The 20,829-nt window shown below is 51.3% G+C and overlaps 2 protein-coding genes across 2 annotated transcripts in view; one reads left to right on the forward strand and one right to left on the reverse strand.

Annotated features, from left to right (window-relative positions):
- Nucleotides 1–208: 208 nt before the first annotated feature.
- Nucleotides 209–20,829, reverse strand: part of NHSL2 (NHS like 2) — a 298,859-nt gene continuing 278,238 nt past the window's right edge. Inside the window, exons 3-9 of the mRNA XM_054695668.1 lie at nucleotides 15,239–15,394; nucleotides 12,261–12,388; nucleotides 11,752–11,947; nucleotides 9,810–9,941; nucleotides 6,309–8,639; nucleotides 4,880–5,012; nucleotides 209–4,063 (exon numbers count right to left, since the gene is read on the reverse strand). Of these exons, the coding sequence (XP_054551643.1) occupies nucleotides 3,742–4,063; nucleotides 4,880–5,012; nucleotides 6,309–8,639; nucleotides 9,810–9,941; nucleotides 11,752–11,947; nucleotides 12,261–12,263 (3,117 nt within the window). The 5' untranslated portion in view covers nucleotides 12,264–12,388; nucleotides 15,239–15,394 and the 3' untranslated portion in view covers nucleotides 209–3,741. The remainder of the gene's footprint in view (nucleotides 4,064–4,879; nucleotides 5,013–6,308; nucleotides 8,640–9,809; nucleotides 9,942–11,751; nucleotides 11,948–12,260; nucleotides 12,389–15,238; nucleotides 15,395–20,829) is intronic.
- Nucleotides 15,861–20,201, forward strand: RTL5 (retrotransposon Gag like 5). Its single transcript, XM_037512264.2, is given in 3 exon segments — nucleotides 15,861–16,250; nucleotides 16,252–19,182; nucleotides 19,570–20,201. Coding segments are annotated over 2 exon segments (1,719 nt in total). The 5' UTR covers nucleotides 15,861–15,869; the 3' UTR covers nucleotides 17,590–19,182; nucleotides 19,570–20,201.

Below are 20,829 nucleotides of genomic sequence, written 5' to 3' on the forward strand. Positions count from 1 at the left end.
TTGCTGAAGGGCTATCCCTGCAGGCATTCCTACCAAAACGGGTGCTACCCTGCCACTTGGAGCAGGTTATTTAGAAATCAACTATATTTTCTGATAATATTGAGGAGTCTTAGGCATAAGAAAGGTTTATAGCAATGGAAAAAACGGGTGTGATGAAACATTTGGTGCAAACAATAGATAGAGTAACCCTCCCCCACCCCCCCAACCCACCGCTGCGTGAGAACCATACTTGTTCGTAGGAAGAGGATAAACTGATATTATTTTATAGAGTGCAAATTGCAGGGCCGGGACGAGGGTAAGGCACTTGCACAGCCCTGAGAGTTGGTGCCTTCTTAAATATGGTGCCCCAGGTGACTCACTCACCTCACTCTAGTCCTGGCCCTGGCAAATCATATTCAAGTGAAAGCTTACCATTGCCTTACAGGCTTGGCAACAATGGAGGCTGCACCAGGGGAACAGAGTACTGATCATGAACTTGCTTTTTAGGGAATAGTTCATTTAAGAGGAAGCGGGCAGGTGAACGGACAGATCTGCCCAGACCGACAGCTACAGTGGGATCATGATCTGATCTGGGTTGCTCAGGGAGTGGAAATAGATGTCAGGTGAAAAGTTTGTTGTAAGAACCTTGGAGAATCTCCTCTGTCTTTGCACATTAAAGGTAATGTCTCCAGATCAACCAGTTGATGTGTGGCCATGAAGCTAACATGAGCTGTTTTGCTGCCTGTGGTCTTGCCTCTTTAAAGGGTGAATGGTGGACGTAAGGGTACAGTTCATGGGAGCTGGGAAGGAGGGATGAGTTGGGACCAGGTGTGAGGCCCAGGCAAAAGACTAAGGCAGACAAAGGAGAAGAGACACCAGCAAAGTTTCCTGTTATACTGAGAAAGACCAGCTCTTTACCCTCAACATCGAATCACAAATATGTAATGAATGTCCAGCAAGGCATTCTTGGCTACCATTAACCTCCTGTCCTGGAAAAAGGCATGAAACGACTGATATTGGAAGCTGACCTCTTGAACCCCTTCTGTATTCCACCTTCAAAAATTATCATTATTATTATTCAGATTGGTAATAATGGCCATAATAGGTTCTCTGAAAACCTTCTAGAGAGGGACTGTCAATCTCTCTTCTCCAGTCTCAGCACAGTAAGGCCACAGAAGGGTGGGAGAGAGTTGGTATTATGTTAATCAAGGGTAGGAGAGAGGTTGAGTGTTAGGGGAACTAAAGATAGTCGGTGTTATGTTCCTCTGTGATTGGTAGCTATTGTTTGGTTGTTTGGGACTAGGTGGCAAGATATTGAAAGAATGTTTTCAGGCCTCAGTGTTATCTTTGACCATACAATCTCTTCCCCCAAATCCTCTTGTGCTAATGGGAGTATCACTGGGCATAGTGACGATGTTGAAGGTGTTGTTAAAATTCCAGGCATATGGAGTACTGCAGAGAAAAGCAAGACTCAAGAATGTAAAATGTCTGGACACTCAGCTTTGGACTCTTGGGAAAACCACCAGAGGGAGCAAGGTGACAGGAGAGGCAAAACCCACTAGAACTAGCAAAGGAGAAGTTTCCAGAAAAATCAACAGAAGTGAGAAGTCCTATACTATGTGAGTCTCATCCTCAGCTTTAGAGTTCAGCTATTCATGATTCCCAAGGAGAAGTCCCTGGCGGTCTTTCACTTTTGTTAGGCAAGAGCACGAACATTCCTTCATTTTCCCATAAAGGAAAATGTTTCTGTCTTTTGGAGTTCTGAGTCTTGGCAGACAAGTGTGGCATTAGTATATAAGTGAAGACCAGGAATGAATCTATTTTATTTCAGGCCATCCCCCTGAAATTTGGTCAGGACCTTTAAAACTAATCATTCGAATACTTTCAAAAGTTACTGGGCTGTCTCTAGCTGTTTATTATTCTAAGTGGTTTCTTTCTAAATCAAGAAGGAATGATCACCAGGTAGTTGGCCCGTACTCAGAAGTCCAGAATTCAGAACTGTACCAATCAAAAGCCTAGGCCTAGGGCTTCTCCGTGAGAGGCCCAAGTCTTCTCTGCATGTGCGGTTTCTCAGCTGCTCCGTCTGGTGCTTGAGGGCAATTGAGCTGAGAGTTCGCTTCTCCCCAATGAGCGATGTGATCTGTCAGGATCAAGATCTGTCCATCTCTGGGGCAGTTTCTGCATCTTCCAGGAGGTTGACCAACAGAAGGAGGAGCGGTGGGAGTGAAGGAGAAAGGGCTAGGGGAACCCTCTTGGTGAAACAGGCCACAATTTCATGTTTCCCTTTGAGGAACAGTGGATTATTACCCTCTGTAATTGGTCAGCCAGTTTTCTTTGTTCACTGCCTTGTCTGTTTTTTTCTCCCAACCTCTTGGAAACCAGGGATATGAAAATCAAACGAATCAATTTTTCTCTGCTTAGAAAATTGAATTGACAAGAATAGTGCCCAAAGATCTGGGGAGAAGGGGTTCACAATGATCATTGTGGGGCTCTGTCAGCATCCCATTAACCCCAGTTCTTACATTCTTCCCCAGCATGGTTAATTAAAAGTTGGTCAAACAGCAGAATCTAAATGGCAAAAGTAGCCCTTTTTTTGTGTGTGTGATGGGCCATAGCAAAGCTTGGCCTTTGTGTGATGGGCCTTGCAAGGCCAGTTTTTAGATTTTGGATCTACCCTTTGAGTCTAAACATTTCAGACAGGTTAAGAATTCCTTTAGACAAAACCAAATGAGCCAGAAACCGCAATCTGAACTGAATGTCGGTGGGCAAGTTGCACTTACTTTTTCTTCCTTGAGACTTTGATGATACTGTTTCTTCAGCTAATTGCTTCCTGTAATGAATGTTATATGCAAATAAAATGAGGGTTCTTAGAATGCAGCATGAGCTGGGCACAGATCGTAGCTACTATGGTTCACAGACACTTGAAGGATCTCAAGGTGCAAGTGCAAGTTACCTTGAACAGATCTGAGCAAACAAATGGCTGCCTCGTTTGTTGGCTGAATTTGGTTCATCCAAAGCAACCCCATTCTGATCTTTTCTAGCTCAAGGGTGAGGGGTGAGGGACTATATGCTTATTGAAACTCATCACCCTGATCTCCGTGTAGACATCAAACTAAAAAGGCATGAAGTTGAGGAGAGAGTCACATTCATATTTTGCTCACCAAAAGTCATCCAATGCCATGCCGAAATAAGTGCACACCTGCAAACCCCTCAAAGGGGGACTTACTTTATGGTCAAAGAGGCATCAGAGTCTTTTTGTATCTCCACACAGGGACATCAAGGCCCTGTAGGGAAAGTGAGTAATCAGTAATGGCACCCTAACCCCCCTCCCAGGTTTGGCAGCCGTCAATCTTCTCTCACACCCAGCCCCTCAGCCACAGGAGTCAGGAATGGATCAGCCTGACCACTGATTGAAAAGTTTGCATGTGTGCCCTCACATCAGAGAATTTCTTCTTAGTGCATGCCACTGGCAGTGTGTGTGTGTGGGGGGGGGGCAGAATCAGGAGAATCAGGAGAAAATCGGTGGTCAGGAATGGCAAGATTGTTAAGTATGAAAATGTAAAATGCCTGAAGATGGTTGAGGTGCCTGATGATTTTCATTCTGCTTGAAGTGGCCTCTCTTTTGCTGTCCAGAGTGAGAGTTAATGTGAAAGAAATGCAGCCTCTTGTGTTATTTCCATGGTTCCTTTCAAAAACCCATTCTCTTCCCCATTTTCTACTCAAGTTTAGTGAGTAAACCCTGCTTGCTGAGCCCAGCGGGGTTTAGGTGCTGGGGTTATCGGTGGTTTCATAGTCTTTTGAAAATTGTGCAATAATTCTCCGAGCCAGTGGGTTAGTGGTCTTCAGCAGTTCGGCTGCTGAGGGGCGGGACCTTGGAGTGGTCTTGCTTCCCTTCTTCTGCAACAAGGCCTTGAAATCATCATTTCTGCCAGCATCTAGGTTGGCATTGCCACTTGACCCTGCACAGGTAGCCGACTCACTGATGGGTGAATCTGCCATGTTCCTTATCGGTGAGTGGGAGCACGGTCTGCCACTGCCAAAGGCCTCACTGGGCTCCTTCCAGCCCAGCAGCTTTCTTTTGGACCTAGATAAGAGAAAGTTTACTTTGAGTGAACTTGTGGGGCAGATATCTACCAAGGCTTCCATAACTTCATGACAGCAAGGGGCGTGATCTGAGAACTTTCACACAGCAGCCTTTCAAGCGGTCATACTAGCCAGCTTTCTCTCTTACTAAGGTCTCAGAATCCCTGATTTGGCTCCCCGGACCTACACGCCTTTCAATGCCCCCAGCTGGAGTTGCTTGACATGGGCCTGCGGGCTCAGTTCTGCCCGGGTTCTGGGACCAAGGAAGAGTTTCGGGAGTCAATGGCTAGTAGCTCAGCGACTCTGAATCACGACGGCCTGGGAGCTGATCCTGGTTTAAACTGGTGTTCCAACTCCAATAACTGGGCTCTTTCCAGTTTCCTGGTCACCGAACCCCTACTTTGTGGCCCTGTGCAATAACTGGGTCCCCATTCGCCTATTTCCTGCTTTGATACTCTGCCTTACTTCCTGATAAGATTTTTTTTTTTTTTTGGTTACAAGAAATTCTGTGAAGGGTTAAATGTCTCTGACTGTAGACAGAGCTGTGAGGGAACAGATGGAGCCACAATAGACCTCGCAGTTGCTAGGAGACGAGGGGCCTCTCACTCAGGCACCTGGTCCTCCCTTTCCGCCCCTGCTCCACTTCACCCAGAGATGTCAGTGAATTGGAGACGTGAGGCCCTGGACTGCGTTCACATATGTGGGTAACTGAACTTCGTTTCCGGTTTCAATTCTAATGGCCGCTTAGAGGTAGCAGTTTTTCTTTGGCATGAAAAGGAAAGGCGGTTACAATAGGAATTAAGGAAATTGGTCAGACCTGTGTATCACAGTAAATAAATCTTCGGTTGTGCGTGAAGCCACAAACACATCATCATCTTCTTCTGCAATCCATTCAGCTGTCTTATCACTGATTAAACTTTTTTCTTCAGTGCTGGGTTCCATAGAATTTCCTAGGCATAAGAACCAGAAGGAATTACTTTGACTACGACAGTTAGGACAAAGCACATTCTTACATATATTCATTTGCTCTCCAGAGCGGCTCTGGAAGGGGCGGTGACTTTTCGTGTGTCCATTTTACAGAGAAACATGGTGTTAAGAGGCTTAGTGAGTTGGCCAGGGTGGGATGAATGGTGATGATCGGCCTGATTCTCTGTTGTCTTGTGTTTACGCATGACAACACACCGCCTGAGCATTCTCTTGTTTTCAGTGAATCATTTTGAAAAATCAAGCTGAGAGCCACCTAAAGCAAAGTAGCGACCAGTACACGAGAGGGAACTGTGGTGTTTGAGGGAGCACATTCTAAAATCTCTTGTGGTTTTGATTTGTTTGCTATGTTTAATCACAAGCATTTAACTTATATTGAAAGTCTAAATCAGCTCAAGGAAAGTCATAAGGCTTTGATGTAGGGTGTTTAGGGTTCAAAAAGGATAAAAAACACGGATGAACCTTGAGGACATTATACTGAATGAAAGAAGCCAGTCACAAATGACAAATCCTATATGATTCCACTTATAGGAAGTCCTGAGTGGTTGCCAGGGTCTGGGGGGTGGGGGTGATGGGGAATTGCTAGATGAAGAAGAGTTCTGAAGATGGGTGGTAGTGATGGTTGAACAGGACCCTGAATGTACTTGACACGACTGGACTGTACACTTACAAATGGTTACTGTATTTGAGCACAATTAAAACAAAAAAAGATGGGCTTAAAAAAACAGGAAACACCATCTAACTTGTTATGATTCCAGGAGGAGCTAGCCTCAACCAGCCAAGAAAAGTATGCTCCCTTTCTTCTAGAAAGCACTAAGAAAGGCTGCTGGTGGTAACATATTTCCATGGCTTCAAAAGTGTGCAAGTCTGCCATAGTGCTGGCGCCCCCCCAGGAGGACACTGCAGCTAATTTCAGCTCGGCTAGTGGAGAGAAAGTTCCCAGGGCAGGGCACTCATGTCTTGACTAGGTAGATGGGTTCCTAAGGTGCTAGGGTGCCAGGACCTAGTTTGATTTCACTATCCCAGCTCAGGGGTGGTCAGAGTTGATTGGCCCAGACTGGGCCTTGGAGATCTGCAGTGAGCTGTATTTAGAATAAAACAAACCCTCAAGAGGTGCGCCCTTCCCCCCCCCCCCCCCGCAATGACTTGGTCATCCTGGAGCAGGATCATTACTGGGGGACATTTGCTCTGTCTCTGGCACTCCATTCTTACTCTCATCTCTCCTGTGACAGAGAGAAAAAGCCAACAGACAATTTACTAACCCAGAGGGCTCGCGTCCCTTTCTCCATCAGCCTGCAGTGTTGAAGTTGTGGTCCTTGCACCAGGGGATAGCAGGTGGTCACCAGTGGGGGGACACTTGGCATCATCCTTCAGAGTGACAGTGGGGCTGAGAGGCAGCCTTGGCTCAACCACAAAGGCCTCCACTTGGGCTGGGGATGAGGTGAGAGGCAGGTATAGCACACTGGGCTTTTTTGGCACGGGAGGTGGAATCTTTCCTTTTTTTTTCTCAGCTTCGTCCTGGCTCTGGAGATTAATTCTTTCAGGCAGGGCTCTCCCCTTGGGGCCCTCATCCTCCAAACCTCCCTGGGGAGGCTCCTGAGATCCTGTGAAGAAAGTACTAGAGCAACTGACAAAAGGTGTGAAGATGAGAGATGAGGGTGGCGTTGACTCCCCGGAGCTTCTGCCCTCAGGTGCCCCTGGGGACTTGGGTTTCCCCACCACCGTGTAGACATCTGGAGGGAATGGCTTCATGTGTTGAACTGAGCTCTTGGGGGTCATAGCCAAGGGAGGAGAAGTCAGTGGGTGCTCTTCAGGGACAGATGGCGGCTTGTGGACCAAGCTTGGAGGACGCCGGGCCAGCAGGGGCTTCTCAGCTATGGGAGGTTTCATTTTTCTCTCAGGTGGGGTGAAGACTTCTGCTCCAGGCTCCTCAGCACAGTCAGGGCTCTCGATGTCATCCTCCTGCTCAGACTTGCTGACTGACCTCAGGCGAACAGAACGCAGGTCAGACTGAGTAACCATGGGCATGATTGGTTGGTTGGGGTTAGTTTTCTGGGCCAGTTTGGCCCCAAAATTTGTCTCTGAGTGATGCCGGCTCACCTTGGCTTTGCTTCGGATGGAGATGCTCATCCCAGACAGATCCAGGTTGGTTGAGGAGGTCAGCGGTAGGTCAAATGACAGCCGCGACTTGGAGATTTTTTCCATTGGTGATGGCGGCGGTAGCGATGACTTCCTCTCAGGTACCACTGGACGCACCCGGACACTGCTGCTTAGAGGGAGCAAGTGGCCCAGGGTCAGAGACATGGAGACAGTGGGTGTTGGTGTCTCTGACTGACTGGAGTAGCCACTGGATGGTGACATCAGCCCAGTGGGCCTTCCCGGGGAGGATACTTCCCTGGCTTCCACCTCGATGGAGAGCTGGGAAGGTGTGGTGGCTCTGGAGGTGGAAGGGGAGGCAAGGGACTCTGAGCTGCCCTGAACTTGGGCACATTCAATGACTGTGGTGCCAGTGGCAGTGCTAGAGCTGGACAAGGATTGGTAGGTGTCACCAGACTTCCAGTCTGTGAGATACCAGTGGTGGGAGAACTGTGTAACTGCTGGATCTTTAAAGGTTGGCACAGCTGGGTGACCCTGAGCATCTGGGTGGGGTGTGTGGTGTCCCTGGTGTTCCAAGGAGAGGCAGAGGCTCCTGGGCCTCTGGTCCTTGGCAAGTGCTGCCCCATCTCCTGGCAAGAGGCCTGGCTCATCTTTGACCAGCGAGACACTGCGTGTTGGTGGGCAAGGCTTCTTTTTGGCCTTCTTGAGTGAGATACTCTTGGACCTCTGCCTTCTGTGCCGGGCCTCCTGGGGGGCACCAAGGGAGGCTATGTTGTCAGCACTGTTACTGCCCTCAGAGCTTGCACTGGCATATGGCAGGGCGCAGGCCTCGCTGGCCTTCTGCTCCTCATCATAATCCACATCTGCAGCGCCTGAGTCTGTGGGCACAGACAGTGACCGCTCCCGGAACCTGCTGGCCCCACCCGGGCCGGTTTCCAGCCGCGAGGCACCACTGGTCAGAAGGCCAGTCTTGGATGGTCGTTCCGATACTTGCCTTTGCAGAGGAGGGCGCTCACTATAGCTAGTTAACCCGCTGCATCCTGCTGGATTGTCACGAGTGACGAAGAGGGTCCCCGTCTCCTTCGGAAGCAGAGGTGGCAGCGTGTGCAGAGAGGCCCAAGAATTCCCAGAGGAAGGATTTTTCCCATGTTCGTTGGCCTGATGGCTCTGGCTGGTGGCACTCGGAGTCATGTAAGTAAAAGTATCTCCCTTCCAGGAAGTGGAGAACGTCGATTCTGTGGGTCCATTGCAAGACCCGGGGACGCTGTATACCATTCCCACACTTTCCATGCCAGGAGAGTTTGTGCCACTGTGTGCCTGCCGAGGCTCGTCCGAGTCACGAGAAGGATTTCTCAGTGCTGGCGAGGTGAGGTTTGGGAACCGAGCTTCCTGACCAACTGCAACTCTCCCATGAACACCTTCTGGAACTGAGTGACTGGGCCTGAGGTCTGAGATGACTGGGCAGGCCACGCTGCCTGCTGGGCTGTTGCTGTGACCTGGAGGAGGCAAATACAGAACATTAGTGGTGCAGCCAGTAATCCCCTGGCAGCAGTCTTGAGACAGGAGCACCAAGTCTTTGCCAAGAAGCATTGCCAAAGGCTTGGTGAAAATTCCTTGCTTCTTCCTTTCCACACAGATGAGGCTGCTGGGGGAGTTGGGTCTTTGCTCATCACCACAAGGCGAGTCACAGGGTGCCCTTGAATTGTCCAGGTGGCTGCCAAAGACTCTCCAGTTTTTAGAGCTAAAGTGGTGTGTGAACTACCTTGGGGTTATCCTACGCTTTCACCCCAGACTCAGGACACCATCACAAACCTCAGCATTCACCTCTCCTGAGATGAGAGAAGAGGTTTGCAAAATGATAAAGGACAGCAATGTGTGACCTGCTCCAGCAAGGGACCTGGAGTAAGCTACAGTTGGAGAGCTCAGGGTCTGGTTGTGTTTTTGGCATCTGTCACTTTTAAACTTTGCAACCTAAGAGACTTCAGATAACCTACAGATGTGCAGGAATGGTCCAGATGTTAAAAGTCCCCAACGCTTTTCTTAAACATACAGTTATTACTTTCACATCATCATCATCATCATCGCTACTACTACTACAACTACTGTGGTAATTTATAATAAGTCACCATTGGTTTTACATCTACTAAGGACCAGGTACAAGGCAGGAAAATTACATGCAATAACTAATCACAATTCCAGTGGGTTGCTATCATGTCCCCTATCGTTCAGACGAAGAAACAGAGGCTCAGGGAGGTTATAGCCTAGACAAGGTTTCACAGTGAGTAAATGGGAAGGCCCAGATTCATATGCAATTCTCTTCGCCTGTGCCCTTTGGATGGCATTCATTTAATAGCAGTAATGATTCTGTGAAGATGGTGTTTTATTTACTTCAATTTGCTATCTATAGTTATATTCCATTTATAGCAGGAAACAATAGCAAATTTGTTAGCCTGGAGGACCTGGCTTTTCAGTTGCTAATCTTGGCAAAAGGACCTTGGTTATCCTCAATTACACAGTTGGTTTTTTTTCAGGCTGTCCAAAGTCTCCCCCCCACCCCAACCCCCAAATTATTCCTGTTCCCCCTTACCACAATGCCACCTGAGTGGCAAGACTGGTAGCAGTGAGCAAGGGGAAGGGTCTGGGGGATCAGCTGTGGTGGGGGTCACCTGAGTCTCGCTGGGAAAAGTTAGAGAATCCAATAATGGTCCGCCTCCTCCTCAGGGTGGACTTGGGGTTCACGGCTGTCTCTGTGTTAAACAACGAGTGTCGCAAACTTGCATGTTTATCAAACTGCTGTCCTGTAGCCAAAAATAAAGACACTTGGGTGTATGCTGGTTCCTGTTTACAGTGCGGTGGAAGCAGCCCTGAGGTGGAAGGAAGGAGCGATGGAAGGAGCGATGGCAGTAGCGATGAGCATGAACAGGTCCAGGCAGGCGGCCTCTTCCCCATCCCTCCCAACTTGGCTCCAGGCACCCACAGCCACAAGGCACACATGCTGGATGTCTTAGACCATACCCAGGGCAACTGTAGGTTTCAGGTGGTGGAGAAATGTGGTTTTCAACCCTGGCTACATGTAGAATAAACTGGACAATTTTAAAACTCCAATACCTGGACCCACCCTGCCCCCAGCACATGGCAATCTCTGGGAATACGGCCCCGGTATAGGCATTTTCTCAAACTCCTCAGGTGACTACTTAGATGGACGGCCAGGGGTAAGAACCTGGTGTAGGGACTTAGTCTCAGCCTGGTGAGTTGAGACTTAGATGTTGCTCGATTGTAATCTTTTTTCCTAAGAAAACCTTTGTATGAGCCGGCAAGGACAGTATCTCCACGAGGCCGCCCCATCCGCAGGCTCCATCACCCAGGAAGCAGCCCGAGATCTGTCCTCTGCCACCTGGTCTCATTTTATCAAAGTTCACCACTGCACGGTGATTGAGATCTATTTCTCCTAAAGCTCCAGATCTGTCTTGGCTCCAGTGAAATTGTGGGGGCAGAGGTGGCATGAGACAGCACAGTGGGGGTGAGCTCTGCTGCCCCCTCACTGTCTCTCATTCAGCAGCTAGATAGTCCCTCTACCGCCCCCGCCTTAGGACCAGATGCATATGGCCCCACCCACCCCCAACTCCAGCAAGTGGCTCTATGGGCAAAACTCAGGGCCAGCGGCATGGAGGGTAAGAGAGAAGTTTAGAAAGAGCACCCACCTGCCCTTTGCAAGTCTCTCCTCTCAGCCCTCACTCCTCTTGGTACATCTCCCTAGGACGCCTCTAGCTTCCTGAGGTGACACCAGCGGTGCCAGATGACCTGATATCTAGGGAGGGTCACCATGGGTGGCTGGAGATGGCCTCACTTTCACCAACTTTTCCCAGCATACCACGGGCTGGAGCTGCTTCGCAGGGTGCCTCTGATCCCTTAATGCCAAGAGGTTTTTAGCCCATCAGTTTGTGATCCTATTTCCTTCGGAAACTTCTGCCACTTCTAGCCCATGGAACATGGAGCAGGAATTAAGAGTGAGTGTGGTCTCGGGGCCACACATCCCCAGAGTCACAGCCAGCTGAGCTACATACATCATCCGCCCTACTCTCAAGGTCGCCGGGCACCCCCCTTTGGTCTTTTTTGCCTTAGTTCCTCTCTATCACTTCCCTTCTTAAACAAGGCTGCCTGAGTGGACAGGGCACTGCAAGAGGGGTGCCTTCTTAAAGCACCACAAGACCCTCTGTACCCACAATTCCCCTCTGACTGCAAACCCTGAACTCCAAACTCAGACTGTGGCACAAGAAGTTTTCTTTCCCCAAATCAAACTGAACTCACAAACTTTGTTTCCACAGATGCGTCAAAGAGCACATGAGTTGATAAAGTTTTAGAATATCCTGTGAAGAGATTTTGTTTGCTATCAAATAGTCTGTTAGTACAGTGCCAGTAGGGAGTGAAGGAAGAAGAGCCTGAACCCCCTCCTCTGCATGTCTCTGTTCCCTGGAGAGAACCGTGACCTTGACAGCTCAGGGTGAGTCAGCAGCAAAGAAAGTCTCGCTCCCTCCCTCGGCACCCAGTGCATATGGTCTGTAGTTGGCATGGAGGGAAGCAGACAGAGGTGGTGCTAAGCAACTCTACCAGAGATGTTGATGGGCACAATGTCAGAGTGCGTGGAGCAAGGCTGAAGCCATCGCTTCTCCTCTAGGACGGCAAGAGGGAAGGGGCTATTCCAGGCAGCTTGCTTGTCAGCAGCGGTGGACAGGCTCAGGGAGGCCTCGGGGGCCCTCACCCCCTGCGTAGTAGTCTCATCTTCGCTCAGCTGCCGTTTTGTAGGCTGTTGGGAAAGAAGGTGATGGGAAGGGTGTGCTCCCGACTAGAGATGAGCTGTGCCCACAGGCTGGCTGTCTAAGCAGGGTGGTCGGAGGCTTCACCGGGGAGGCAGGAAAGCACGAACAGGCTGCCAGACCTGAAACCTGCTGTGCTGGGCCATCTCGGCAGGGCCTCGGTAGCTCTGCTGGTGAGCAGAGGTGAGCAGCAGTTTCCGGTGGGTACAGTGAGCAGCTCGAGGTCCCCTGTCCATGGGTGCAGGTGCAGGGTGAGCTGGCTCTGCATGCTGGCGCTCCCGGGTGGGGGAAGAGGCAACTCACCATCAATACAAACTCCAGACGCCTGGCAGCCTGGGGCCTTGGCCTGGGGGTGGGCTCAGGGGCCTCATCAGCAGAGCGGAAGGTCTGCCCCAGAAGTCTGGCCTCCAAGTACTGTTCCTCATATTCTTCTGAAAAATAGCACAGTGGATACACACTCTGGGGAGCCATGGCCGAGTGCGGGCTGGGAAAGGACTGTGGAGCAGGCCTCCTACTCTAGCGGCCAGGCCTGACTTGCACTGTTACTTTAGGATGTTTCCCAGGGTCTGGGCCTCTGGCTTCAGTAATGGAAAAATGCCTACTTCCCGGGACTAGGAGGGCTGAGGAGAAAATTTTGAGTCAACACATTCCAGTTGTGCTGCTTCTAGGACCAAGCCCTTGGTCTCCATGGCCCCACCTGAAGTGCTCGACTCGGAGAAGAGGCTCGGGATGCAGACGCCTTTTGCTACTTTATTCTGCAAGGTCGTCTCCTGTATCCCTGCAGCTCTTCAGGGCTCCTGTAGCCCTACCAGGGAAATGACCTGTGTGAAGCACGAAGAAATTTGCGTTGGGAAGTCCAATCTGGAGTGTTCTCTTGGGTGGCAGGAACTTTTTACTCGAGCCTCTGAGGGCCCAGTTCTCTGCACCTTAGTCCCACTATGGATGGTGTCAGGTTCAGGGGGGCTAAGGTGGAGGAGCGGGAAGGTGGAGGTGGTGGCACAGGTGGTGGCACAGAAGGAAGGAGAAGTTCGAGGGCATCATCAGGGAAGTAGTAGGAGGCATAAGGTTTGAATGGGTTTCGTTTAAGTGATGAATTCGATGAGCAGATGAAGGAGTGAGAGTAGAGAACCAACAGGCAGGGCTCTGTGCACGTTTGAACAGACTTTAAGATCACTGAAAGTTGGAGTCAGGAGGGGGCCCGAAGTCTCTCTGGTCCGATATCCCATCCTGTGCTCAGACGCCCTCCTCAGCTGCCCTTCCAGGTGATTTTCCAGGCTCTGCAGACTCCTGCAGGGAAGGGGAGCAAGCTTTCTCCTAAGGCAGCAGCTCATTCCATCCGAAGTCAGTGGGGCTGTTGGGCATGGAGGGGAAGTACTTTCTTATCTCGAGGTGAAATCTGCTTTCCTCCAGGCTTCCACCCACTGGTCTAATTCTGCCCACGGTGGCAACACAGAGCAGTCTGGCCCTGCACCCCTCCCCCCACATGGGAGCTCCTCTCCTATGTGAACACAAAGCTCATGGTGGCCTCTGGAAACTTGCCTCTCAGAGGTCACCACTGCCCTGGCAGGAAGGTTTGAGTTATGGCAGTTGTCCAGTTGGGTGGCCCATCTGCAGTTTTCTGTTCTCCCTAAGAGTTCGCCTTTGTTGGTGAGATCTGATAAAGACCTCACATTTAACATTCACTTGACAAATGTCTACAGGGCACACCTCTTGGGGACTCCGCCTGGTGTCAGGTACTTCTGGAAACCCAAGGATAGGAAGAGATATGATTCTTGATGTTGAGAAGTTCAGTCTGGTGAAATGGACAAAATGTATCCTCAAGACTGGCGGTTGAATGAGTAAATGGATGGACCAGTGACAGAGAAAGCAGTGTAGAACTACACAAGTCCTCTTGAAATGGATGGTACAAAGCGCCTCGGATGAGTGATGATGGAGGAAACAATGCTCAGTGCAGAACTACTGTTAAAGGCATTTTTGCATGAGCAAGAACAGAACTTTGAAGAAAATGTAAAGACTGGAGTGGGGAAGAGGGACGAAGGGTTTCTAGGAAAAAATAGGCCTTGATGGAACAGCAAGGGCCTCGACAGTATAAGGAACACGTGACTAGCACTGAGGTTTTATTTGTATTAATGTGCTGAGATATAACTTACCTACAGTAAAGCACACAGTTCAGTGGATTCTGCCATGTGAGTGCCTCTTGTATCCCTCCACCCAGATATCCGCAGCACTCTGCTGGTCTCTATCATAGCACTGAGTTTTAATCCTTTGGCTACTTACATTGGATATATCCCTCCAATCAATGTGTACTTTTTTTCATATTGTAAGGTCCTAGTAGGTACCACATTTTTAAAAAATGTATTAACTTTAATACTGTGCCTAGCTCAGTCCATGTTCCAAAAAGCATGTGCTGAGAGTTGATTGTTGCATGTTATCAGGGTCTCTCCAGCTGCAAGACACTCTTGCAAAGTGTTTTACATACACTTATGTTTCATTCTCACAAAATCGTGCCACGTGGAGAACTGGAACCCCATTTTAAAGATGACTGGTCTGAAGTTTAGAGAGGTCAGGTAATCTGCATAATGTAACACAGCTAGTTAGGTGCGATTCAAATTAGATTCTAACTATGTCTGATTTCAAAGTTTGGATTTTCTCAGTCTGCCTGGTGTGTGCAGTCTACCTGCTCGGGCGCAATGACTGGGCTGTTAATCCTGGTTGTCTGGAGTTAGCTTTGCATACAGTGTGCTCATCAGTATCCTCCAAAGATGCTGGCTGGGGAAGTGAGGATGAGGTGAGCTCTGGGTGCCGCATCCTGGGCTTGCTTGGTGAGGCAGTAGCTACCTGGGAGACATGCGGACTAGGTTATTGCAAGAGTGGAGTGAGTGAAGGCCAGAGGCTTCCTTTGTCTTCAGGGTGTAGGATCCCTTAGACATGGGTGATATGGCAAGAGAAAGTGTGGGGGATATGTGGGCCCACAATGTGGGAGTCTGCATCTAGTTCTTTCTGTGAATGGCTTGACTCATTGGCCTGCCTCAGCCTCTGTCCTTTTCAGCCCTGGACTACTTAATTGGAAAGAGGTGGGGTGGGAGTAGTTGGGGGGTTGGGGGTGGGCAAAGTCATAGAAATAAAACCTAGGTAAAAGAAGCGGTGGGAGATGTGTGTTTTGTTTTTTCACTGGGTTTGAAACTGTTCTTTATTTCTGTCGCTGGCCCCTGCCTATCCTCTTTCTTCCACGCCTCATTCCAGCTGTGGGCTCTGGCCGCAGCCCCCCTCCCTCTCAGTACCTTGCAACTGGCTCTGGAGATTGAGCTGCGCTTCGCGAAGCAGCTCCTCTACACTCGGGGGCCTGCCCGGGGAGAGGAACACGTTCACTGGCTGTCGCCATGACGACCTCGAGTGGGCAGTCGCTGTCGCATTTTCCCGACCCGAGTTAGCTGCAGCTAGGGAAGGAGAGAGTCAGTGAGAGGCGCAGCCGAGAGGAGGGGGAGCAGCGCGGGACGGCCAATGGGCGCCCGCGGTTCCCGAAGGCCCGCCTCTGCCGGGGGCGGGGGAAGGCTGCGCTTAAAAGCCCGGGGCTCCAGCGCCGCAAGATTTTTCCTCGACAGATTCCCACCGCCGAGTGCTCCTTTCCGCTCCGCCCGCTGCCACCCGCGCCGCCCGCCCCTCCCCACGATCGCCGCGCCACCCGCGTCCTGCGCCAGGCGCCACCTGCCTCCCGCCGCCTCCGATCCCTGGGACGAGGTAACGCGCCCCGGGCCGAGCCTCGGGTTTCGCGGTGCTCCCCCGCGGTGGGTGTGGCTCTGCCTCCTGCGCGCCGCGCGGCCGCCTGTCTGCCTCCTCCGGCGACCCCTCCGCTCCGTCAACCCCCCCCCGCCCCCCACGGCCCCCGCCGACCCGGGTCCCGAGTTAGTCCAGATGTCCGAGGCGGCAGGAAATCTCAATAGCCTCCGCATGGCGAATGTCGCTTTGAGAGAAGAATTAAATGCCCTTCGCGGGGAGAATGCCAATTTGGGCCTGCAGCTTGGGAGAGCCTTGGCCGAGGTGAATTCCTTGCGGGGCAATGTTTCCAGCTACATCCGCTGGCCAGTGCCGGTGGTGCCCGTGTTGACCGAGGAGAACCTCGAGTTCACGCTCAGCCAGATCGACGCGGTTCCCGAGGGAGAAGTGCCCCTCACGTGTTGGCCTTCCCCGCGCCCTGAGCCCGAGTGCGCCTCGGAAGAACTGCGGGTGAGCGTGATCCAGGACTGTGGCACCTCGGCCGGGCCCCTCCAGCCGCCCCCGCTGCCCCCCCGCCCGCGCCGGCACTGCCCCTCCCTCGGTGAAGGACCTGCCCCCACCGCCGCCGCCTCTGCCGCCGCTCCAGCGGCCTGAGATCGAACCCTTTGCGGGCGACCCGGTGTACCTGGCTGAATTCCTGATGCGGCTCGAGACTTTCATAGCCGACCACGAGGATCATTTCCCCGGGGGCGCCGAGCGGGTGACCTTTCTGATCTCCTTTTTCACGGGTAGAGCCAAGGACTGGGCCACCGCGGTCACCCAGGAAGGAAGCCCCCTGCACGCCAACTTCCCACGCTTCCTGGACGAGACCCGTAAGGAATTCTGTGGCCCCATTCCTCCTAGTGTGGCTAAGAAGGCCATCCGCAAGCTCAGGCAGGGGAACTGTACCCTCGGCAGCTATGCCGACGCTTTTCAGTTCCTGGCCCAATTCTTGTCTTGGGATGACTGCCGCCTTCAAAACCAGTTCCTCAAAGGCCTGTCAGAATTCTTCCGCAAGGAACTCTTATGGTCAACCGAGATGGCCGACCTCGATGAGCTGATTCTCGAGTGTGTAGAGATAGAGAGAAAAGTGCGCGTCCCCAAGCCAATGCCGCTCCCTGGGGTTCGCAATATCTTTTTCCCTTTTGCTGAGGACCCTAACGAAAAGGACAGCGAGGAGCGAGAGCCCCACAGCGAGGACGAAGATGAAGAGGTGCGCAGGCGCAGGCTTTCCCAGCAGGACCAGCAGAGGCGAGTGCGAGCTCCTCAGCAGGAGATGAGGGAGAAGGAGGAGGAGGAGAGAAGAAAGCAGGAGGAAGAGATGAGCAGGAAGGAGAAGGGGGAGATGAAACGGAAAGAGGAGGAGGAGGAGAAAGGCTCGCAGGAGGAGGCAGCTCAGGAGGAAGATGATGAAGATGAAGAGGTGGATGTGGAGAAAATTACCAGTGACGATGAAGAGGAGAATAAACTTAGGGCAGGAATTGTCAGTGAACTCGGCCCGGTTCCAGAGCAGGACCCAGAGCAGGAGCCAGAACCGGAGGAAGAGTCGGAGGACGAGTCCCAAGACGATGACCTTGAGCTGATGGAGATGCCCCCGACCTATGCCAACGCTTCATCGCAGACTACTGGCTACTACCATGAAAATTTCCTGGATGCATCGCCTCCCATAGTACAGCCTAGCAGACGGAGGAACCAGAATCGAGTCCCGCTTCTGGAGGGCCTTCCAGGCACCAATTCACCGTTCTACAGTTCCCCACCACTGATTCGCCGTGCAGGTCGCCTGGGGCAACGCCAGATTCGAAGACGGCCCCCGGTGCTATTCCGCCTCACTCCGAGACAGGGGGGCCACCGTGGCGCTCGGGGCCGAATTCGAGTGTGAGTGCTGGGGCGAGATGGCCACCTGGAACACACCCTTCTGCTGTGACCCTTGCCCCCGCTTCTTGCTGCCATTCCTGCCCTGTTTGCTGACCAGGACCTAAGGACCTCCCAGACCTGTGGACCCAGAATGAGACCTGTAGAACTCCAGACCATCTGCAGCTGTGACCAGGAAGGGACGCGTGCCTGACCAAGGCAGCCTGGGAATGGAGGGGTGGGCACTAGCTGTCCCCTTGGCATGTACCCTGCAGTCCAGCCACAGGCTAGAGAGCAAGTTTCCAGGCCTGTACCTGTACATGAACTGGTCGCCCCCCTTGTATTTCCCCTGTAGTTGTTCCTGACCCCCACCTCTCCTGAGTTTATTCACCCTGTGTTCTGTGGTTTTATCCTTTGACTGGCTTGCCAGGACTTCATCTAATGCCTCACTGATCTGCCCTAGTGAGCAAAAGGACAGGCTACACAGAACTTCTGAAGCCACTGAGGCCATTTACTACATAGAACTGACGAAGAGCAGGACTGGTGTCAAGAAATGTGCCTGGAAGCCTCCATTTGCTTCCAGCCAAACCCCAAAGAGGACCATGGTTGTGGCCCAGCAAGAGTGTGCAAAGCCATATGTCAAGTGGACAGCTGGCTGGGATTTGTCCTCGACTTACTGTGCCAGCTGCTTCCACCTGCCTATAGACGGCGGATCTGGGGCCCTCCCCCAGCCCTACCAACTCCCCCTGGGCCTTCCCAGTGGACAGAGCCCAGTATCACCGACTTTGCATCTTTTTAAAATGTTGCCTAAAAACTAGAAAGTTGGGTGGGGGAGGAGGAAGAGGAATAAGCAGCAGCAACTCAGCTTGACATGGCAAAGAGGGACTCTTTCCTGAGGGACGGTGGTCTCCCCACAGCCAGGCCTTGCATGGTAGTCCCCAGCCAAAGGTCTTTGCATGAGATTTGCTATATTTGGGGTTTCAAGAGGAGGCTGCATTGGCCTTTCCTTCCCAGACCACCAAAGAGAGATCCAGCCTAAGGCCTGCCCTTTAACTTCAACATAAAGGATTCTTTAGTCCTGAGAAGTGAGAGAGGAAGGTTCTCTCTCCAGTGACTGTACCCACAGCAGCTTCGTGGCCTGGGTGTTCTCATGCCTCTCACATGGGGGTGGGGGCAAGCTGGGACTTGGTGCTGGGCTTTGATTTGATGGTGAGGCTTGAGAGGGTGAGTGCCTCCTAGTAACCCCTGGGTCCTCTGTTACAAACCTAGGTGCCCTTATAAAGAGACCTGCTGCTTGCTTGCCTTGGGTCCCCAAACCACTGCTTTTATAGTGAAAAATACACACTGTGTCACTCTGGCCACAGAATGTCAGCCAGATCCGTTGCTGGCTTGAACTGCCCTCAACATAGTCTCCTGAGCGGTGCTTCACAGCTGGGTAAGTGCAACCAAAGTGTTTCTGGGCCAGAGGGACAAAAACAGCAAATGAAGCCTCTGTTAGTCACTGAGTGACAGATAACCTCAGCCCAGCCTCTGGAGCAAGAAGAAAGAGCCGGAGGAAGAGGAAGCACAGAGACCCACTCCTTGGCTGGCTTCTGGTGAGGTCTCTATTCATCCGTGGGAGGTAAGAAACCCCCTTTTCTAGCTCTCATTTCTCATCCTGGGGATTAGTGGAGTCAGGTTCCTATAACCTGTTGCTGCCTTTTAAGAAGGCTTCCCCCTTCTCCAAAGACAAAAGAAATACAGAATCATTATAGAAAATTTGGAAAATAGAGAAAACTACAAGGACAAAAGAACCCCAAACATTCAGAATCCCACTGCGCAGAGGCAAACACTATTATTAGTTTATAGCAAACTATTATTAGTTTGCTGCCTTTCTTTCTAGGGTGTTCTTGCTGCCTCTTTTCAAAGCTGAGCTCATCCTACAAGCTCTTGATCAGCAGGATGTAAAATGGCTGTCACCTATTCAGTCATGCATAATGAATACTTCATTTAAAACTTTGTTTTTCAGCTATTTCCTCAGGAGACAGTCCTGGAAGGGGGGCCACAATACTGCCAGCCTGTGGATCCCGATTGCTCATGGATGACACTCTGGCTCTGCTGCCCACGTCCCTATTGGAGAAGTGGAAAGGACAGGTGCCTTGCACCCCCACTCCCAGGGACCCCTCAGCACAGGCCCCGCCTGTTCCCATGGTGCTTCTTACTCTGAGCCCTCAGTAGCCTCAGCTGAGGAAGAAGCGAATGATCACTGAACTGGTGTCTGGCCTCTGGCGGCAAGGGGCCTTGAACTTCCCTTTGACCCTCTTCCCCCCTTTCCTAGATCTTCAATATTTGTTGTGATATAACACCGATAAGAGCTGTAAGAGGAACTATGGGCTTTGGGTGCTTTCTTGGGTTGAAAGAGGGGTTGGGGGGAAATGCATGCAAGGGTCTGAAGGCAGCCCAAGGATTCCCAAAGACTCAGAGGGAGTTCCCTTTGGAATAAATGTGTTATTGTTATTGTGTTATTGTCCTATTACTGTGTTGTGAAGATAAGGAATTATTCGTTATGCTAAAGCTTTCTCCTCAATAAAAATCCAAAGGGTGTGTACAGACTTGTGTCTCAGTGGGTTATTGAGCAAGCAGAGGGGTACCCAGTAGGCATCGAGTACTGCCCAGGCACCTTGCCTGACTCAGCCCTAGTCTGAAGCTTTGTAGCTCAGGCCCAGCAGAACTCAAGGGACCTACCCAGAAGCCTCCACATGTGTGGGTAGCAGAAGCTGTGAGGAGGGAAGTGGAGGTACCAGGCATTGGTACTCCACTTGGATATAAAGATATCAAGTGGCCGGGCCCATCATCATTCAGCAATCTTGCCCCACTGGGCCAACACCCCCACCCCAACACATACAACAATGGGGTTTTGAAGGGCGGGAGGGAGGCCAGGCAGGGCGAGGGGTGGCCCTTCCATTTTTGGGCACTAGGTGGTGCTGTGGTATACCAGTGAGCTCCCGGGTGAAGGCTAAACACAGATCCCCAGGGCAGTCCATGTAGAGACCCCTTCCAGCAAGACTCTATTGGTCCCCATAGACTGAAGGTCAGAAGAAATGGAACCTCATTCTGGGGTTTGCTCAAGTTTACCAGTAATGAATTGGAATTTTTGTTCCCCTGGGACGGTGGCTGGGAAAGTTTATTAAGCTCCTCCTAGGGCTTATTATTTGTTTTCTTATTAACCTTACCCTATCTGGCAAAAACAGATATTAGAAGTCTCTGACCCAAGGTTGGCAACTGGTCA

This window comes from Talpa occidentalis, unplaced genomic scaffold, assembly GCF_014898055.3.
Source record: "Talpa occidentalis isolate TD23 unplaced genomic scaffold, MPIMG_talOcc4v2.1 talOcc4.15, whole genome shotgun sequence".
NCBI lineage: Eukaryota > Metazoa > Chordata > Mammalia > Eulipotyphla > Talpidae > Talpa > Talpa occidentalis.